Source organism: Arvicola amphibius, chromosome 6, assembly GCF_903992535.2.
Source record: "Arvicola amphibius chromosome 6, mArvAmp1.2, whole genome shotgun sequence".
NCBI lineage: Eukaryota > Metazoa > Chordata > Mammalia > Rodentia > Cricetidae > Arvicola > Arvicola amphibius.
In genome coordinates, this window is record NC_052052.2 from 10,765,319 (window position 1) to 10,782,600 (window position 17,282).

General features: G+C 49.3%; 1 protein-coding gene across 1 annotated transcript in view; it reads left to right on the forward strand.

The window, feature by feature from the left end:
• The window catches only part of Fhad1 (forkhead associated phosphopeptide binding domain 1), a 110,404-nt gene that overhangs the window by 16,293 nt on the left and 76,829 nt on the right, over positions 1-17,282 (forward strand). The window contains exons 3-5 of the mRNA XM_038334024.1: positions 3,243-3,504; positions 6,580-6,689; positions 9,739-9,984. Coding sequence (XP_038189952.1) covers positions 3,243-3,504; positions 6,580-6,689; positions 9,739-9,984 — 618 coding nt within the window. The remainder of the gene's footprint in view (positions 1-3,242; positions 3,505-6,579; positions 6,690-9,738; positions 9,985-17,282) is intronic.

The following is a 17,282-nucleotide window of genomic DNA, read 5'->3' on the forward strand; positions in this document are numbered from 1 at the left end:
GGATGGGACCTCCCCTGTCTGTCAACAACCCCAACTCCTAGTAGACTTCCCTGCGGAATCGGATGCTGGCTTCCCCATACTGCTCTTCAAGACGCAGTGGCAAACTCTCTCTCTCTCTCTCTCTCTCTCTCTCTCTCTCTCTCTCTCTCTCTCTCTCTCTCTCTCTCTCTCTCTCGGAAGTTAGGGTGTGCATAATCCTAAGGCTATGAAACCTCACATCCCATCTGAGGTGCCACCCAGGTCTCATCTAGATTAAAAGCTGACTGAGAACAGGCAAGCCCTCAGCAGTGTGCATGCTTAGAACATGTGTGAGTATGGGGTGTGCTCGCCGGCTACTTAGAATGTGGAGGGGACCTTTCTGGGGTCTTATGACATGGAACACAGAGCAACCCCATCTGACTTCACCACAGACACCTGCTACAATGTTTTTAGCTCTAGAGGGCGATGTGCTAAGAGAAATAAACCAATCGTGGGGCTGGAGAGATGGCTCAGCAGTTAAGAGTATGGGCTGTTCCCTCAGAGAACCCAAGTCCCCAGGACCCATCAGTGCCCAAAACTGTCACTACTTCTACAGAGATCCAGTGCCTCCAATGCCCACAGGTACCTGAACATACATATTTTTAAGTTTTTTTAAGCATTTACATGAGCCCATATTTGAGCGGAGAAGGAGCTCAGCTTCTACGAGGTACCCAGAGCAGTCAGGTTCAAAAAGAAAGAAAGAGGCAGGAAAGGGGAGTTGAGGAGCGAGAAGAGAGCTTCAGGTTTGTAAGACACGGCCCCCAGCAGCTTGAAGGCTGTGCTTAACACTACTCCTGTGTGTGCTTAGAAACGCTTAGGATGGGGCAGACTTGGTGCCGTCTTTGAGACAGGCTCTCTGTGCATGCAGCCCGCAAATTCATGTTCTTCCCGTCTCCTGTCTCAACCTCCCAAGTTCTGGGGTTACAAGCATACTCCACCACACCCGTCTTTGTCCTCTGGGGGCTTATTTGTTTACAGTCTTTAAGAGCCCCACTTCTCCTCTCTTCCTTTGGGGTTGCTATGTTCTCAAGCCCAAAGAATCAACTATAGCAGAAGAGTCTCGGGCCCAGCCTAGTCTATCCAGCCCTGTTTGGAGCCCACGCTCCTTGAAGCAGTCCTTATAGTCAAGTCAGGAGACGTGACTGCTGGGTGCGTAGTTCCTCCCATAAACAGGGGGGAATTGCCCAGAAACACCGGGACCCAGAGATATCTAGTGGGTCCTGCCTGTGGTCTGGGAGGTGATGCTCCTCATCACCCTGTACTCTCGCAGTTAGTTCGCCTGAGATGTATTCAGCCCACATGTTCAGAAAAACACCTATTAATTCAGTTAGAACAGTCTAGAAAAAAAAAAAAAAACTGAGGTTAGAGAGTCCAGCCAGGAACAGACCTCAGCAGTGTCCCCTTCCTGAAAGCAGACTCAAAGTAGGTCAGTGGAGTAGCATTCCTAGGTGACTTAGTTTCCTTGGATACTTTTCTCCTCACTGGCTCTATGAGTATTCTGGGATGCCGAGGGTCCTCAACCTGCTTCCCACCAGGTTAGGCCCCTGAGCAGGGGACAGTCTTCCTGTGATGGAGTCATGACAGAAGAGGGCTCAGCAAGCTCCAGTCAGGAAGTGGCTGCCTGCTCCTCATTGGTCATTGTTTAAAGAGAGAGATAACAGCTTTGGAAATACTGGGGCCACAAAGCTCTCAGCAGAGCTTGGCGCTTGGACAGTGTGATGGGTATTCCCAGAGAGAGGCAAGAGACAGACAGAGGTAGGGCATGGGCGCACACACGCATGCATACACACACACACTTCACACAGGGAGAAGGAGGGGGGGGAGAGGTTAAAGCTAGAGATGGGTAGGGAGGCAGGATGAGAGAGATGCTGTGAGCCCTCTCCAGTGTTCCCTGAGCCTGGGTGACTCATCCAAGGGCTGCTGTGGGAATAGGGGAGCCCAGTGCAGCGGACCACAGCCCTGTTGCCGTCATCACTGAATGACAAGGCACGGGGGAGAAGCCTCATTACAAGTTCTGCGTCAGCTCCGCTCTGGATTCTCCTGAGAGGACAGATCCTGACGTCTCTCCTGGGGGAAGGCTCTTGCCTGCACCTCCACTGAAGCAGCCACAGACACCTTCTTTGGTTCCCAGATCTGAGGTGTCTAAGAAGCTCCTGCTGGGAACAGGTATTCGGGAGGGGGCAGTATCCCACACTGACCCCTGAGTTCTCGGCCTTAGGACCCATAGAGGGACCACAACATGGATGGAAGAATTGACTGGGAGTCCCTGGAGCTGGCCTGACTCTCAGTGGCCTGCTCACCCTTCCTTCCGTGCCCCCGTTTGCACCCAGCGTGACATGCCTAGCGTCCATTGTAGGTGTGCGAGAGAGGGGAAGTCCTAGTCCCTGCAGGGCGACATACCATCAGTTCAGCAGCTCAGTGCCGTGTCAGTGGCTTGGGAGAAGTCACGTGTAGAAGTATTGGATGGGGGTGCCAGAGGGCCCTGAGATGGATCATTGCGGGTATGGAGGGTATTCGAATAGTTTACTAACACCATGGACAATCAGAGAGAAAACAGGATGGCGTGGGCTCTAAGCAGAGTTCAGGCCCCAGAGCCAGAGACTGACAGCCTGGTGGAGGCTCCGAAGGGAGGAATCGAGGCCCACGTGGCAAAAGTGAAGTCTCTTTTTACACATTCCTGAGGGCAGGAAGGTTTCATAGGACACACCCACAGCTAGGCTCTCAGGTTCCCAGGTAGGAGGCAGGGAAGGGGAGGGAAGGAGGGAGTATGGCCACCAGTACCCCCTTTGATGTAAACTCAATTTCAGGTTAGAGACGCTGGCCCCTGGGTCACTGTTAGGTGTCTGTCAGTGTCTGGGAGGAGGAAGAGGAGGAGGAGAAGAAGGAGGAAGAGGAGGAGGAGGAGGAGGAGGAGGAGGAAGAGAAGGAGAAGGAGGAGGCCTGCAGATGTTGAGGGCTGAACAGCAGCTGGATCCTCACATCTTTGCTACATGATCTTGCCCAGCCTCAGCATCATTGACAGGGATGTGCTAAATGAACAGATTCATGGGGAATCTCTTGGCAGTGTCTGATGTTGTTCTAGCATCCCAAACTTGAGGTCACCATCCCAAACTTGAGGAGCGTGCAAGAAGTTTCCCTGAAGGGAGTGACCCACAAGCTGGGTCTAAGACAAACCGTGACGTCCCTGAATGCCACCTCCTCTGAGCGTCCTGTCTGCCCTGCAGGTCTCCTACCCATGGGTGATGGGCCCAGTACCTTGGCCAAGGCCACAGCCACCTCAGGCTACACAGCATCCACACCAGCCATCCTCGCCACCCCACATGCACTTCCACCAGGGCATCCGGCCAGCAACAGTGCAGAGAAGTTGGTCGCAGGGTTGCCCCAGGCCCACCATGGTCCCCCCTGCCCCTTTCCAGCGGCCCATGAGTGCCAGCGGGAAGATGTTTTCCTTCGTGATGGATCCCAAGTCCCCTGTCATCAAGCAAGGTACGTACCGGGCTCTGGCGGTGACCTCCGGAAGATAGATCGCCCTGGCTTTTTGCTTTTCTCTGATTCTAAACTATAACTAGTTGTAAAAAGTGTAATGGTGGCAGGAGAGAGGGCTGGGTAAGTAAAGGGGCCCTGCCACCAAGTCTAACAACCTGAGTTTGATTCCCAGAACCCCCAAGCTGTCCTCTGACCTCCTTATACATGCCATGGGGTACAGGCACATGTATGAATGAAATGGGGGACCGGAGAGATGGCTCAGAGGTTAAGAGCACTGGTTGCTCTTCCAAAGGTCCTGAGTTCAATTCCCAGAATCCACATGACAGCTCACAAGTATTTCTAACTCCAGTTCCGGGGCATCTTCTGGACACCTTCTTCTGGCCTCCTCAGGCACAACACTCATGGGCTGCATGGACATACATGCAGGCAAAACATTCATGTGCATCAAATCAAATCAATAAGTCTTTAAAAAGTTTTGAGCTGGCGGTGGTGGCACACACCTTTAACCCCAGCACTGGGAGACAGAAGCAGGCAGATCTCTGTGAGTTCAAGGTCAGCCTGGTCTACAGAGTTGGGCTCATAGCTATCTATAATGATATCTGGCGCCCTCTTCTGGTGTGCAGGCATACATGCAGGCAGAACACTATACATAATAGAAAAATAAATCTTTAAATAAATAAATGAAATGTCATTTTAAAAACATGATTACTTAAATAAGAGAGAAGGCTGGGGATGTAGTTAGTAGAGTGTTTGCCTAGTATGTATGGAGGCCTCGAAGTCTTGCATTGCACAAAACCAGACACCTCTATAAGGTGGCTTATAGAGGATCAGAAGATCAAGGCTATCCTAGGCTACATGGTGCACTCAAAGCTAGCCTGGGCTACATGAGAACCTCCTTAAATAAATAAAGGTGAGCATGGTGTGGTCACACCTTTAATCACAGCACTCAGATGCAGCAACAGACAGATCTCTGTGAGTCCGAGGCCAGCCTGGTCTATACAGTGGGTTCCAGAATAGCCAGGGCTACATAATGAGACCCTGTTTCAAAGAAGAAGGAAAGGAGGGAAGGGGGAAGAAAGAAGGGAGGAAGAGAAAAAATAGTTAAAATAAACAGAACACGAGGGAACAGCTGGAAGCACTTGCAGCATCTGGATCCTCCTTCGAGCTCCTGTGTGCTTCCCAGACTGCCCCAGAGGCCTGTTCCACACTGCGGTTCCCTATGCACGCATGTTCACGGATGCAGTGTTTAGGGCTGACCTTGAATTTGTGCGTTCTCTCTCTCTCTCTCTCTCTCTCTCTCTCTCTCTCTCTCTCTCTCTCTCTCTCCATCCCTCTCCATATATCTATCTATCTATATGGTATTTTAATTTTTATGAAAACAATTTTTTCCATAGAGCATATTCTGATCATGATTCCCCTCCTCAGCTCCTCCCAGATCCTCTCTACCCATCCAAATCCACACCCTTTCTCTTTCTCTCTCTCATTAGAATACAAACAGGCACCTAAAATAATAATAAAATTAGATAAAATACAAACAAACCAGAACAGGACAAAACAAACAAACTGGAAGGGAGGTGGGGGAACCAAAGAAAAATTATAAAAAAAAAAAACCCAAACAGCCCAAACAGATGTTGACTGACACACATTTGCATACACAGAAAATCCACCGAAGCAAAATTGGAAACCATAATATAGAACCAAAGGACCTATAAAGCTAAAAAGGAAAAGAAAAAAACACCCCCACAAAGCATTGTGAGACAAAAATCTTCCAAAACCACCACTGAGTTGGCTTTGTGTTGGCATTATTTTAACTGGGCAAAGATGAGTTCTATTTGTTTCTGCTGCATTTGTTCATGATGTAAAGATGTGTTACATTTGTTTCTGTTGCATTTATTTTATTATGTACAGATGCACTGCATCTGTTTCACCTTGCCTGCTTAAGGCACCTGATTGGTCTAATAAAAACTGAATGGCCTAGAGCTAGGCAGGAGAGGGGTAGGCAGGGCTGGCAGGCAGAGAGAATAAACAGGAGAACTCTAGGCTGGGAAAGGGAAGAGGAACAAAGAGAATGAGAAAGAAAAAGAGGGAGATTCTGGAGTCAGCCAGACAGGCAGCTGCCAGACAGACAGACATGGAAGAAGCAGGAGAAGTAGGGAAAATACAGAAAGAAGGGTTAAAAAGCCCGGAGGCAAAACATAGATGGCGAGAAACAGGTTAAGTTTTAAGAGTTAGCAAGAAATGAGCATAAAACTCCATAATGATAAATATTAAGTCTCCATATCATGATTTGGGAGCTTGCTGGTGGCCCAAAAGAAGCAGCCTGGGACAGTCTACGACTGGTCATGGGCCTGCCCTTTGGTGTGGTTTGTATATCCAGTGAGAATCTGCTGGAGAGAATTCACTTTCCTCTGCAGTATCTTGACTTCTCGGGGAGCTGGGACTACAGGCTCGGCTGAGACCCAGTGTACATTGATTATATTGCAAAATCACAGACACCAATAGCAAACATTTTAGACTCTGGGGCCACATGGCCTGTGCTGGAACTGTTCGTCTGTCCTTGGAGAGCAAAAGCAGCAGCTGTGGATGAACCAAAAGTGAACGAGTCCAGCCACGTTCCAGTCAAACTTAATTTTTATAAGTTCGTTGGTTGGTTGTTGAGAATTGGTCTCACTATGTAATAACCCTGCTGTCCTAGAATTCACTCTGTAGGCCAGGCTGACCTCGAACTCACAGAGATCTGCCTGCCTCTGTCTCCCAAGTGCTGGAGTTAAGGATGTGTGCTACCACTGCCCAGCTCAAATTTTTTAAAAAATATATTGATTTGATATGATGCACATGGATGTTTTGCCTGCGTGTGTGCCTATGCAGCCCATGAGTGCTGTGCCCGAGGAGGCCAGAAGAAGGTTAGACAGTGTCAGATGCCCTGGAACTGGAGTTAGAAATGGTTGCAAGCTGCCATGTGGGTGCTGGTCAGCAATGTGACCGTCGAGGGGAAACCATGATGACAGCTCAGTGCATGCCCCTGCCCCACATTTGGGAGCTCACCATGCCTTGTTCTCTGTGGATGTCACACAGTGTGGGCCAGCGCCATGGAACTGTCAGAGCAATGCGTGGTCGAGGGACTCTCCGGGACGATACCTCCCACCGAGATCTTCATGGACCAGGACCTAAGCCAGCAAGACAAGGTGAGGGGGCCTTGAGGGGGAGGAGGACATGGCGCTCTAGCAGCCAGAGGCCACAGATATCTTGTCACCTCTTCTTCTCTGTGTCCTTTGTCCAAGGAACTACTTATTTAGCGGACAGTCGCATCCATGGACAGTTTACTGAGCATCTGCTATGAGCCAGGCTGAGCCCCTAACAACACTATTGCCTCCTTCTGCCTTTGGAGGCTTCAGGACAGATTTACTGAGGGGGAGACTTCAAGCCGGAGAGGTTAAGTGACATGCCCAAGGGCGCACAGCACAAGAAGTAGGACTGGATTCGCATCCAGGTCTGGCACACTTCTCTCACACACCCAATCAGCCCCAAGTGACTGCACAATGGTGAGGAAAAACACACCCATACTGGTGGGAGGGAGTGAGAACCGAGGTGGGGGAGAGCTGAGCCAAGGTGATGCCTTAGAGAAGAGGAGAGGAGAAGAGAAGTCAGAGGCTGAACCCTTAAGGGAATCGGCACGGTTGATCTAGAAACTGACTACTCCCCTCCTAGCTTGAAAACAAAACAGAAGCCTGAGAAGGCGTGGCTCAGCCAGTAGAAGGCTTGCCTACCATGCAGGCACCAGGCACGCAGGAAGTCCCCTGGCTTCGGTCCCCAACCCTGCGTAAGCCAAGCAGGTAAGGCACACCTGTAATCCCAGCACTCAGAGGATGAGAGGCTCGAGGGCATCCTGAGCTGTATAATAAGCTCGGGGCCGGCCTGGGCTACGTGAGACCCTGCCTCCAAATGAAGAGGCCACAACAAAGCATAGCCCACCAATGCCTCGCTTTCCTTACAGACCAGGGTCAGAGCCCAGGGAGGTCCTGCGTGTGGGAAACAGGAGCACGGGGTTCCTCCCATACTGGGTCACAACCTGAGAGTTCTGGAGCTAGGGCCAGGAGACAGTTCTGAGGCTGGTGTCCTGAGGCCAGACCGTGAGGGGCTGTGGGAAGACGAGAAACAACCTTGAGGACACCGTCACTTGAGGACACGAGTCTGTCACTCTGCAGCAAGGCACCCCCAAATCCAGTGGTAAAAAGAAGCCACCACCATTCCCCCGTCTCCCACGAGCTGACTTGCACAATGATCCTCTGCCAGTGTCCTGCAGCTTACACACAATCGCGGGGCTGGTGGTCTCAGGCAGTAGCAGCCATACATAGGTCTGGGTCCTCAGCCAGACGGGGGAAATGGCAAGCTCTCTGCATCCGGTGTGCCACGGCGGACCCTGCTGTACCTTGACTGCTCACCGGAGCTCCCTCCCTCTGTACCACTTCCACTACCTTCCGTCCGTCCGTCTGTCCACTCCGCTTACTCTGAGCTCACTCAGTGTGTTTTAGCTACTTTCCTTCTGTGCTCTGGAGTCACAAGCTGGCTGAGATTCAGTGGACAGGAGAAGAAACACCACCTGGTGACAAAAGCCACAAATTGTCACTGTGTCTAGCCCACCACAGATAAGCTGGGAATAAAATGAAAATAGAATAACTTTTGCTGTTTCGCACCATTTGTGCCCTGATTTCCCAAGGTGGCCTCCAAGGACAAGAGACAATCAACAAACAGGTTTAAAAAAATGTTCATTAGCCAAATCTTATTGGACAGTTGAAAGGCTGACAGGCTTCAGGTGTGGCTGGATCTAGGCTCTTCAGTGACCATTGGAATACTCGCTGTTGCCTGTTCTACTCTTTGTCCCCCTTACAGTCTGACATGGTCCAGCAGGCCGGTTTCCTGCACTGGACAGGATGACTGTGGCCAAGCTCAAGCCCCTATACTTAAAGTCCATTATCCAAGACCCTTGCGGCCATCTTAAAATCCGTACACAGGGCCTCTGAGAAAACATGGTTGACCGGGACATGAGGAGGAGGGAGAGGGAGGAAGGGACTTGACTGACATTCAGTACTACCAAGACCACATGGACGGATTGCGTGACACCCCTTAAGGGGGACAGAGGGACCTCACCAGACACACAGAGGCCATTGCTGGACACCATACCTATAAAGGTTTGTTTATATCCAGGGTCCAGTGCAGAACCAGGATCGCAGTAGGTGCCCAAGAAATGTTTGTGCCACGAATAATGACCGAGCATATTCTATGCTGAACATAGAGGCCCCAAGGGGCTCGTCTTGGATGAGGCGGGGGCTGCCTGGGAACACAGAATCCGAACACAGAATCCGAGGCTGTTAGAAGCTGCGACCTAAGTGTTAACAAGAGAAAGACATGTGGAAGCAGCTGGCAATGCCAGCAGGCTCCTTTACGCCTGTGACATATTCCATCCCCAGACATGTATGTAGTTAGGATTCTGGTTTTCCAGTTTGTCTGACATTCTGAGGGGTTCAGGGTACCCTCTCCTGCTTTGGGGAAACAGGGAGAATTCTTCGGTCACTTGGTTTTCCTAGGGGGATGTCGCATTGGCTCCTCCTGTGGGAAACTCTGCCGGCAGTGCCCCCCATCCCAGAGTTTTCAGAAGTCACCAGGCTTTCGGCATTATTTCTTGACTCAATTCCCTGAATACACTCTCATAGGGGCTTCCAGAGGACATAGAGAATTCCAGGAGAGAGGAAAGAAAAAAAATGACCCCTCCACAATACATAAAAAGTATTAAATTAATACCCTTGTTGTGGTCAGACTGTGCTGGGACTGAATGCCATTCAAGTTCCTTTGCTGGGTCTCCGACATCCTGGATGAGGGTCTCACAAGACCGCACAGAGTGATTATAAAGAAACCTTCCGCCCTCTGACAACCCCGGGATCGGGGAGTTTGCGGTTTACCATGTGAAAGCATTTTTTTCTGGGGAAAGGAAGTTTCTGAGCCTCTGAGGCTTCATTACAGGCACCTAGGTACAAGTGTGTGGTTCTAACCTAACTCTAGTCTCTCTGGGGCCTTCCAAGAGACACACAGTTTGTAAATTCCTCCTTGCCCTTCTGCCTACCTCCCCCTACCCCCACCTTCCCCAGAGTGACACCCATGTTTCCTCCATATTGTGGAAACAGGCCTAGTTTGCCACCCACAGCCACCCCTGCTAACCTCCCTCTTGTCTGCACACAGGATGAGATCATCCTGCTCCTGGGGAGAGAGGTCAACCGGCTCTCTGATTTTGAAATCGAGTCCAAATACAAAGACGCGGTGATAATGAACCTACGGGGTGAGTTGGCCGACCTGAGTCAAAGGCTATCAGAGACAGCCGCTGCCGCCGCTGCAGCCCAACAGAACGACAGGTGCACCCTGAAGTTCCAGGGCCTGGATGAAGGTGACGATCCCAGACAGAAGGAGATTGAGAGCATGAAAAGCCAGGTAGGACCCAGAGACAAGTCCACCAGAGCCCAGAGTCCCCACCTTCAGAGTAGAGCCTGGGGTACAGGTGGGAGGAGCTGGAAGACGGGCATCTAAGACATCATGGAGGTAAGGAGCAGGAGGTCACCAGGGGCCCAGCTTCCCAAGACAGCATGTGTTGGGTCCTAGGAAACATTCTTTAGCTTGTCACGGTCCTCCGATACATCCCAGAGACGCCCGAGAGCTGCCTGCCGGAGCTTGCGCAGCTCACTGAGGTGGCAGAATACCGCCGACTCAGATCTGCTCTGCCCAGTTGACCCCACACCCTTATCCCAGCTGCTTATTTCTACCTCGAGGCGTGGTTTTCCTGCATTAATGACTGCCCATCGCACCCATCACGCCCCACTCTGAGAGAGTTCCAGGCAGTTAGCCTAGGGATGAGGATTCCCAGCTCATCCAATTCCAACACCTCCTCAAGCCCTGAAGGTTGCCGCTGGCTCCGTGACAGGCAGTGTCATCAAATGAGAACTCCCCATCGGACAGTCTCCATTAACCAGGCAGCTTCCAGTCTCTGGAGACTAGATCCAAATTCTTGTTTTATAGTAACAGCAATTGGGCTGAGGAGATGGCTCAACTGTTACAGTGCTTGCTGTGCAAACACAAGGACCAGAGTTCAATCCCCAGGCCCATGGAAAAAAGCATGGCATGCAGCGTGTGTGGGAAACTCTTCTAAGGCCCCAATCCTAGATAAAGAGTTTACAATCAGCCAATGGCGTGGTCAGCCAGAAACACAGGTGCCTGTAAGCGGCACTAAATGAGTTTAATAGGATATATATAGTTATATAGATTTATAGATATATAGATATCCATACATATCTCTGTGTATCATATATGCAATTATATAAGAATAATTATATAATAAATTATATAATAAATATAATTATGTAATAAATTATATAGCAATAATTTATAGTGTATATCTGTATAGATGTAACAATAATGATTAAAGATGAAGAAGTCAGGAATATGAGAGAGAGTGGAACACGGGAGGAGCTGGAGGAGGGGAGAGGCAGAAATTATGTAAATACAGTACTCATATAGAAAATTCTAGAAAATTCTAATTAAAAATACCTAAAATAAGCAAAGCACTTATAATGCCAGCACTGGTGAGGTAGAGACAAGGCCTTCAGCCTCTTCAGTCTGCCAATCTAGTCAAAGAGGCAAGCTCCAGGCCCCAATAAGAAGCCCTGGTCAAGCCGGGCGGTGGCGGCGCACGCCTTTAATCCCAGCACTCAGGAGGCAGAGGCAGGCGGATCTCTGTGAGTTCAAGGCCAGCCTGGTCTACAAGAGCTAGTTCCAGGACAGGCTCCAAAGCCACAGAGAAACCCTGTCTCAAAAAAAGAAGAAGAAGAAGAGGAAGAAGAAGAAGAAGAAGAAGAAGAAGAAGAAGAAGAAGAAGAAGAAGAAGAAGAAGAAGAAGAAGAAGAAGAAGAAGAAGAAGAAGAAGAAAAGAAGAAGCAGAAGCAGCAGCAGCAGCAGCAGCAGCCCTGGTCAGTGACTCCCCAAAAATAAGGTCTGAGGTTGACCTCTGGCCTCTACATGCATATATATACCCACATACATGAACATACCTGCATACATACACCTGCATACATATGCCTACATACACATTTGCATGCATATGCCTGCATACACACTTGCAAACATATGCCTGCATACATGCCTGCATACATACAAAAAGTTTGAAAGAAATAATAATGTGTGGCCACATTGGTTGTGTACATAAACTATTAATGATTAACATGAGAGGGTCCAGTTCACTGTGCCAGTGCTATCCCTAGACTGGTGGGCCTGGGTTCTAAAAGAAAGCAGGCTGAGTCCAGGTGGTGGTAGCACATACCTTTAATCTCAGCACTTGGGAGGCAGAGGCAGGTGAATCCCTGTGAGTTTGAGGCCAGCCTGGTCTACAAGAGCTAGTTCCAGGACAGCTAGGACTGTTACACAGGGAAACACTGTCTCGAAAAACCAATGAGCCAGGCATGGTGGCACACACCTTTATTCCCAGGACTAGGGAGGCAGAGGCAGGTGGATCACTGTGAGTTCGGGGCCAGCCTGATCGACTGAGTGAGTTCTAAAATAGCCAGGACTATGCATAGAAACCCTGCTTCAAAAAAAAGGAAGGAAGGAGGGAAGGAGGGAAAAAGGAAGGGAGGGCTGGGCAGAGGGATGGAGGGAGGGAAAAAGGGAAGGAAGGAAGGAAGGAAGGAAGGAAGGAAGGAAGGAAGGAAGGAAGAGGAAGGGAGGAAGGGAGGAAGGAAGGGAGGGAGGAAGAAAGGCTGAGCAACAGCAAATCAGTAAGCCTCATTCTTCCATGGCTCCCTTGACGTGTGAGCCAAAGTAAACCCTCCTTCCCGAAGCTGGTTTTTTCGGGTATTTAGTCACAGCCTGTCTGAACCCAAAGATGCACTGGATCCAGTTCCACCGGCTCCTGTTTTAGAGTCTGAACTATCTTATTGCCAGCAGAACCCTTGGGCAGAAGTCAAAGCTGCACGGCAGGTTAATGAATGGCTCTGATTATTTTGTGTTAGCAAGAGTCTCCTAACGATTTGCTCTCAACGCGCTCCATCCGCCACCGTGCCACTAGACGACGCTTGCCTTTCTGCGCCTGCGCTAATTAGCAAGGCTGGTTATCACCTCCCGGCAATCATTCTTCTCGCGCTGTTAACTTTCTTATGATCCAATACCCGTTTTATTACGCAGCCTAACCAGGCAATAAACATCCTGGGGCTTGTGCCAATGATAGACAATCTGGGTATTTATTTGGGTAATGAAGGCTATGAGGACGGCTGAAAACTGTTTGCAATTTGAGACCCTGGGGCTGTGGTGCTTGATTGAAATATTTTCCACCTGATGGCCTTGAACTCTCAGGGGCATTCCCTCCCGTCTTGGCCACAAGTTCCTCTTTAGAGAATGCCTTTGGTAACCTGCACGAGAGAGATTTAGACTGAGAATTGGAAACGTTTGTTTTTAGTTTTGAATGTGTGTAGTGTATGCCTGCACATGTGAACTGGTACACACGCCTGTCCCACTCAGTCTTCTTCCCCTGAGACAGGATCACTCAGCCTGAAGCTAGACTGGCAGCCAGCAAGCCCCAGGGACCACAGGACTGGACTTACAGGCTTGTGTGTTGAGGCTGTTGTTTGTCATATGGGTGCTGGGATCCGAACTTGGATCCTCATGCTTGAGCAGCAAGCTCTTACCCACTAAGCTGTCTCTGAAACCCCTAGAAACATTTGTTTCTAATTGCAGGTATCTTTTACAGTAAGCGGGAAGAGGTGAGTTGTCTTCATCCGGGGTTTGTGTAGGGGAATGGGTTACATTTGTAGTGTTGCAGAGATATCCTGACTTATCGGGAAGCCAGGCTATACTTAGAGCAGCAATAGGACAGCTCTGGAGGCTGGAGCCGCAATAGGACAGCTCAGCCCTGGAGGAAAGGTGTCCTGACTGTCCGGAAGCCAGGCTACCTGAAGCTGGGGTGCAGTGGGGGATGGTCTCCCCACAGGATATAGCAATCCTGCTCTTCTCTTGGAGAGCCAATATAGCTGAGTTCAGCTCTGACCCCTTAAGGCAAGGTCCTAGCCGAGCTATCTGCCTTTTCTCCGGCCCCAGATGTTTCTTCTTTTGTTAACACTCCACTGAAGTGGAAGCATCTGCAGAAATGTAGCAATCTCCTCTGGCTCCTGGGAAAAAGTTGTTACCTTTTTCTGCCCGGCCTTGCTCAGCCCCCCTTAAGGAGCATCCTAGCAAGGTTCTTCTGTGCTGCTCCACCTTGCTCAGGGCCCTCTAGGGGAGCGATCCAGCCAGGTTCTTCTACTCTGAAGGTTGTCACCCTTTTGAGAAAGAGGAATCTGGGAAGGAAGAGTCTAGGAGAGTGACTGCCTCTGACAGGGAGGGATAAATGTGGCTTCTAACTGAATGGGCAGAGAGGCTTATGTAGGGCTTCTTAGGGGCAGAGTTTTCCCATGGAGAATAGGGATTTGTTAGTTTAGTTGGTCAGGGGCAGAGATGGCCCTGACTTCTTGGCCTATCTGTGTTTCTTTCACTGGTCCTTTTTAGCTTTTTGACTCTAATCTTAAGACCAGGGCATATTTCTTTTACTGCTTCTGAGTCTAGAGACAAAATGTTTCTTTGACACTAGTTTCAGAGTCAGGGCACATGTCTTTAGTCCTGGGTTCAGGAATAAAGATATTTTCCCCCGTCCCAGATCTCAGATCCAAGGAGTGTTTCTTTTACTGACTGGGTTCAGAGTCAGGATGCTCAGTGATTGGTTGGTTTCCTGCTCCAGTTATCCCTTTTACCCTCCAGTTTCCAAAGCATACATTTGGGTGTGTCACTCCAAGGATGGTGAGGGGTACAGCCTGTGCCCCCCCAAACACACACACTGGCATTTAACCTCCTTGGTTTTTTTTTTATTACTTAATTTTTTTAATTAGAAGATTTAAGTTCACACAATAAGAACTCTTGAGAAGTGAAAAGTTTTTACATCCCAATAAGCCTCTCTGCTGACACAATAATCTAAATCAGACCAAATTAGAAAAAGCCCAGGTTTAATGGATGCCAACGCTCCTGGGTGGCCTTCAAGCCCCCCAGAGAGGAGCTGGGAAGGAAGACCGGAAAACCGTGTGTTTGTTCTTTGGGTTGCTGTTTAAATACCCTGTGGGAGTGGTCTTGAGCGTCTCTGGGGAGGGGTCATCATTTGGAGGGCTTTCTCAGGGGTGGAGTCTGGACTGAGGCAACTCCCAGAGGAGGGGGCTTGGGATGGAACTTCACCCAAACATTCCAGACTTTTCAGTATATGGATGCCAGGGGCTGGGGTGAAGCCTTAACCCAAACAAGAAGTAAAGGGGATTTAAATCTGCATAGTAAGAATTAATGTACGGTAAAAGGGCGTCACGAGCCAAGCAGACCGGAAACTCACTGGAAATAGTAAAATGGGTGGAAATGTGAGAAACAACGGGACACATCTGCTACTACAGCAGCTCCTAACAGCCTCACGAGGACCGTGAGGCTGCCTATGGTTGGTCCAATCTAGCCATTCGTGACACGTTGGGGTTTAAATAAAGTGTGCTTAACATTCACTGAGATTTAGTTATAGGGTCATTTCCCACGTAAAGGAACCTTTCCCCTCTCACGGCCCCCTTCTAGTTTCCAGGCACTTCTCCCCGACTCCCACATAGATAGTGCATTAAATATATATGGGGGCTGGAGAGATGGCTCAGCAGAACCAAGGCTGTACTTGCAGAGGACCAAGGTTCAGTTCCCAGCACCCACAGGGTGGCTCACAATAGCCTGTAACTCCGGTTCTAGGGGGATCCAATGCCCTCTTCTGACCTCCTAGGGCATCACGGATACATGTGGTGCACAGACATACACACAGGCGTATACTCATACACAAATAATACAAAAAAGAGAAAAAAAACTAAAAAAGCTAGAAGATCCACTTATGAGGGCTAACAAATGACATTTGTCCTTCTCAAATCAGAGGGAAATCCAACACAGGCCTGTGGCGCCATCTAGTGGTGAGATGCAGGTGCAGCGTCATGTCAACCCACCACCATATGGGTGGAACAGGACCTGCCCATTGTCTTTTTCAAGCCAGGACTGTGAGCAGTTACCCGGTAGTTAAGTTTGTCTAGACGTATTCATAAGCATACACAAAAGTATCATAGTCTGTCTTCCTTCCCCCAAAGCAACCAGAAGCTAAAGCCAAAACAGCACAAGATAATCATATAATCATATAATCACAGGCATTGTCTGAGCACTTTTAAGGCTGTTAGCTTATAAAATCTCTCCACAGCCCTGAAAAGTCGCTCTGGCATGACCACACTCACAGAACTAAGAGCTGAGATAGGACCAGGCATGGCATGGTATGGCAGCGCATGCCTTTAGTCCCAGTACTTGGGAGAGGCAGAGGCAGGCAGATCTCTGTGAGTTTGAGACCAGCCTGGACTCAGTGAGTTCCAGGACAGCCTGGACTACTGAGAAACACTGTCTCAAAAAAGCAAAAACAAACAGAAAACCTAAGACAGGATCCAGGGTCTTTCCTATGGCAGCATAGCCCAGAGATGGAAGGGACCAAATGTTGGCAGTCCCACCCCACAAGTACAGGCTACACAGTATAGACACCAACTCTGTCTGTCTGTCTGTCTGTCTGTCTGTCTCTCTCTCTCTCTCTCACACACACACACACACAGAGAGAGAGAGAGAGAGAGAGAGAGAGAGAGAGAGAGAGAGAATGTGGTTGTGTGCAGGTGCCTGTGTATGTATGCAGGTGTGTATATATAGAGGCTAGAGACTAAAGGTTAAAGCCGGGTACCTGCCCCTGTCCTATTGTGTGCTGTTTTGGCCTTTTGGCTTTTTTTTAAGAGGCCCACCACCCAGCTCCCAAATAAATCACACAGAAAGGCTTATTCTCAGCTATGAATGTCCAGCCTTAGCTTGGCTTGTTTCTTGCCAGCTTTTTTTTTTTTTTTTTTTTTTTTTTTTTTTTTTTTTTTTTTTTGGTTTTTTCGAGACAGGGTTTCTCTGTAGCTTTGAAGCCTATCCTGGAACTAGCTCTTGTAGACCAGGCTGGTCTCGAACTCACAGAGATCCGCCTGCCTCTGCCTCCCGAGTGCTGGGATTAAAGGCGTGCGCCACCACCGCCCGGCTCTTGCCAGCTTTTCTTAAACTGTCCCAGCTACCTTTTCCCTCCGGGCTTTTATCTTTCTCTATTTCTGTGCATCTTTCTTTGTTTCTTTCTCCATGGCTGGCTGGGTGGCTGTCTAGCTGGCCCCTGGTGTCCTTCTCTCCTTGTTCTCTCATGGCTCCTCATTCTCCCTCCCAGATGGCTCCTTCTATTTATCCTCTCTGCCCACAGGCCCCGCCTCGCTAATGGTCATTCATCTCTTTATTAATACCATCAGGTGTTTTAGACAGGCACAGTAACACAGCTTCACAGAGTTAAACAGATGTAACCTAAACAAAAGTCACACACCTGAAAAAAATATTCCCCAACACTGTCCCAATTAGATTTATTGAGACAGGGTTTCTCTACGTAGCACTGGCTGTCCTGGAACTCCCTTTGTAGACCAGGGTAGCCTCAAAGTCAGAGATCCACCTGCCTCCACCTCCTGAGTCCTGAGATTAAAGGTGTGCCCCACCACACCCATCTCAGGACTCCTTCCTCAATAGCTCTCCACTTCTATTTCTTGACAGGATCTCTTAATTAGCCGGAAGGTTATGGTCAAGCGAAACTGGCTGGTCAGTAAGCTTCAGGG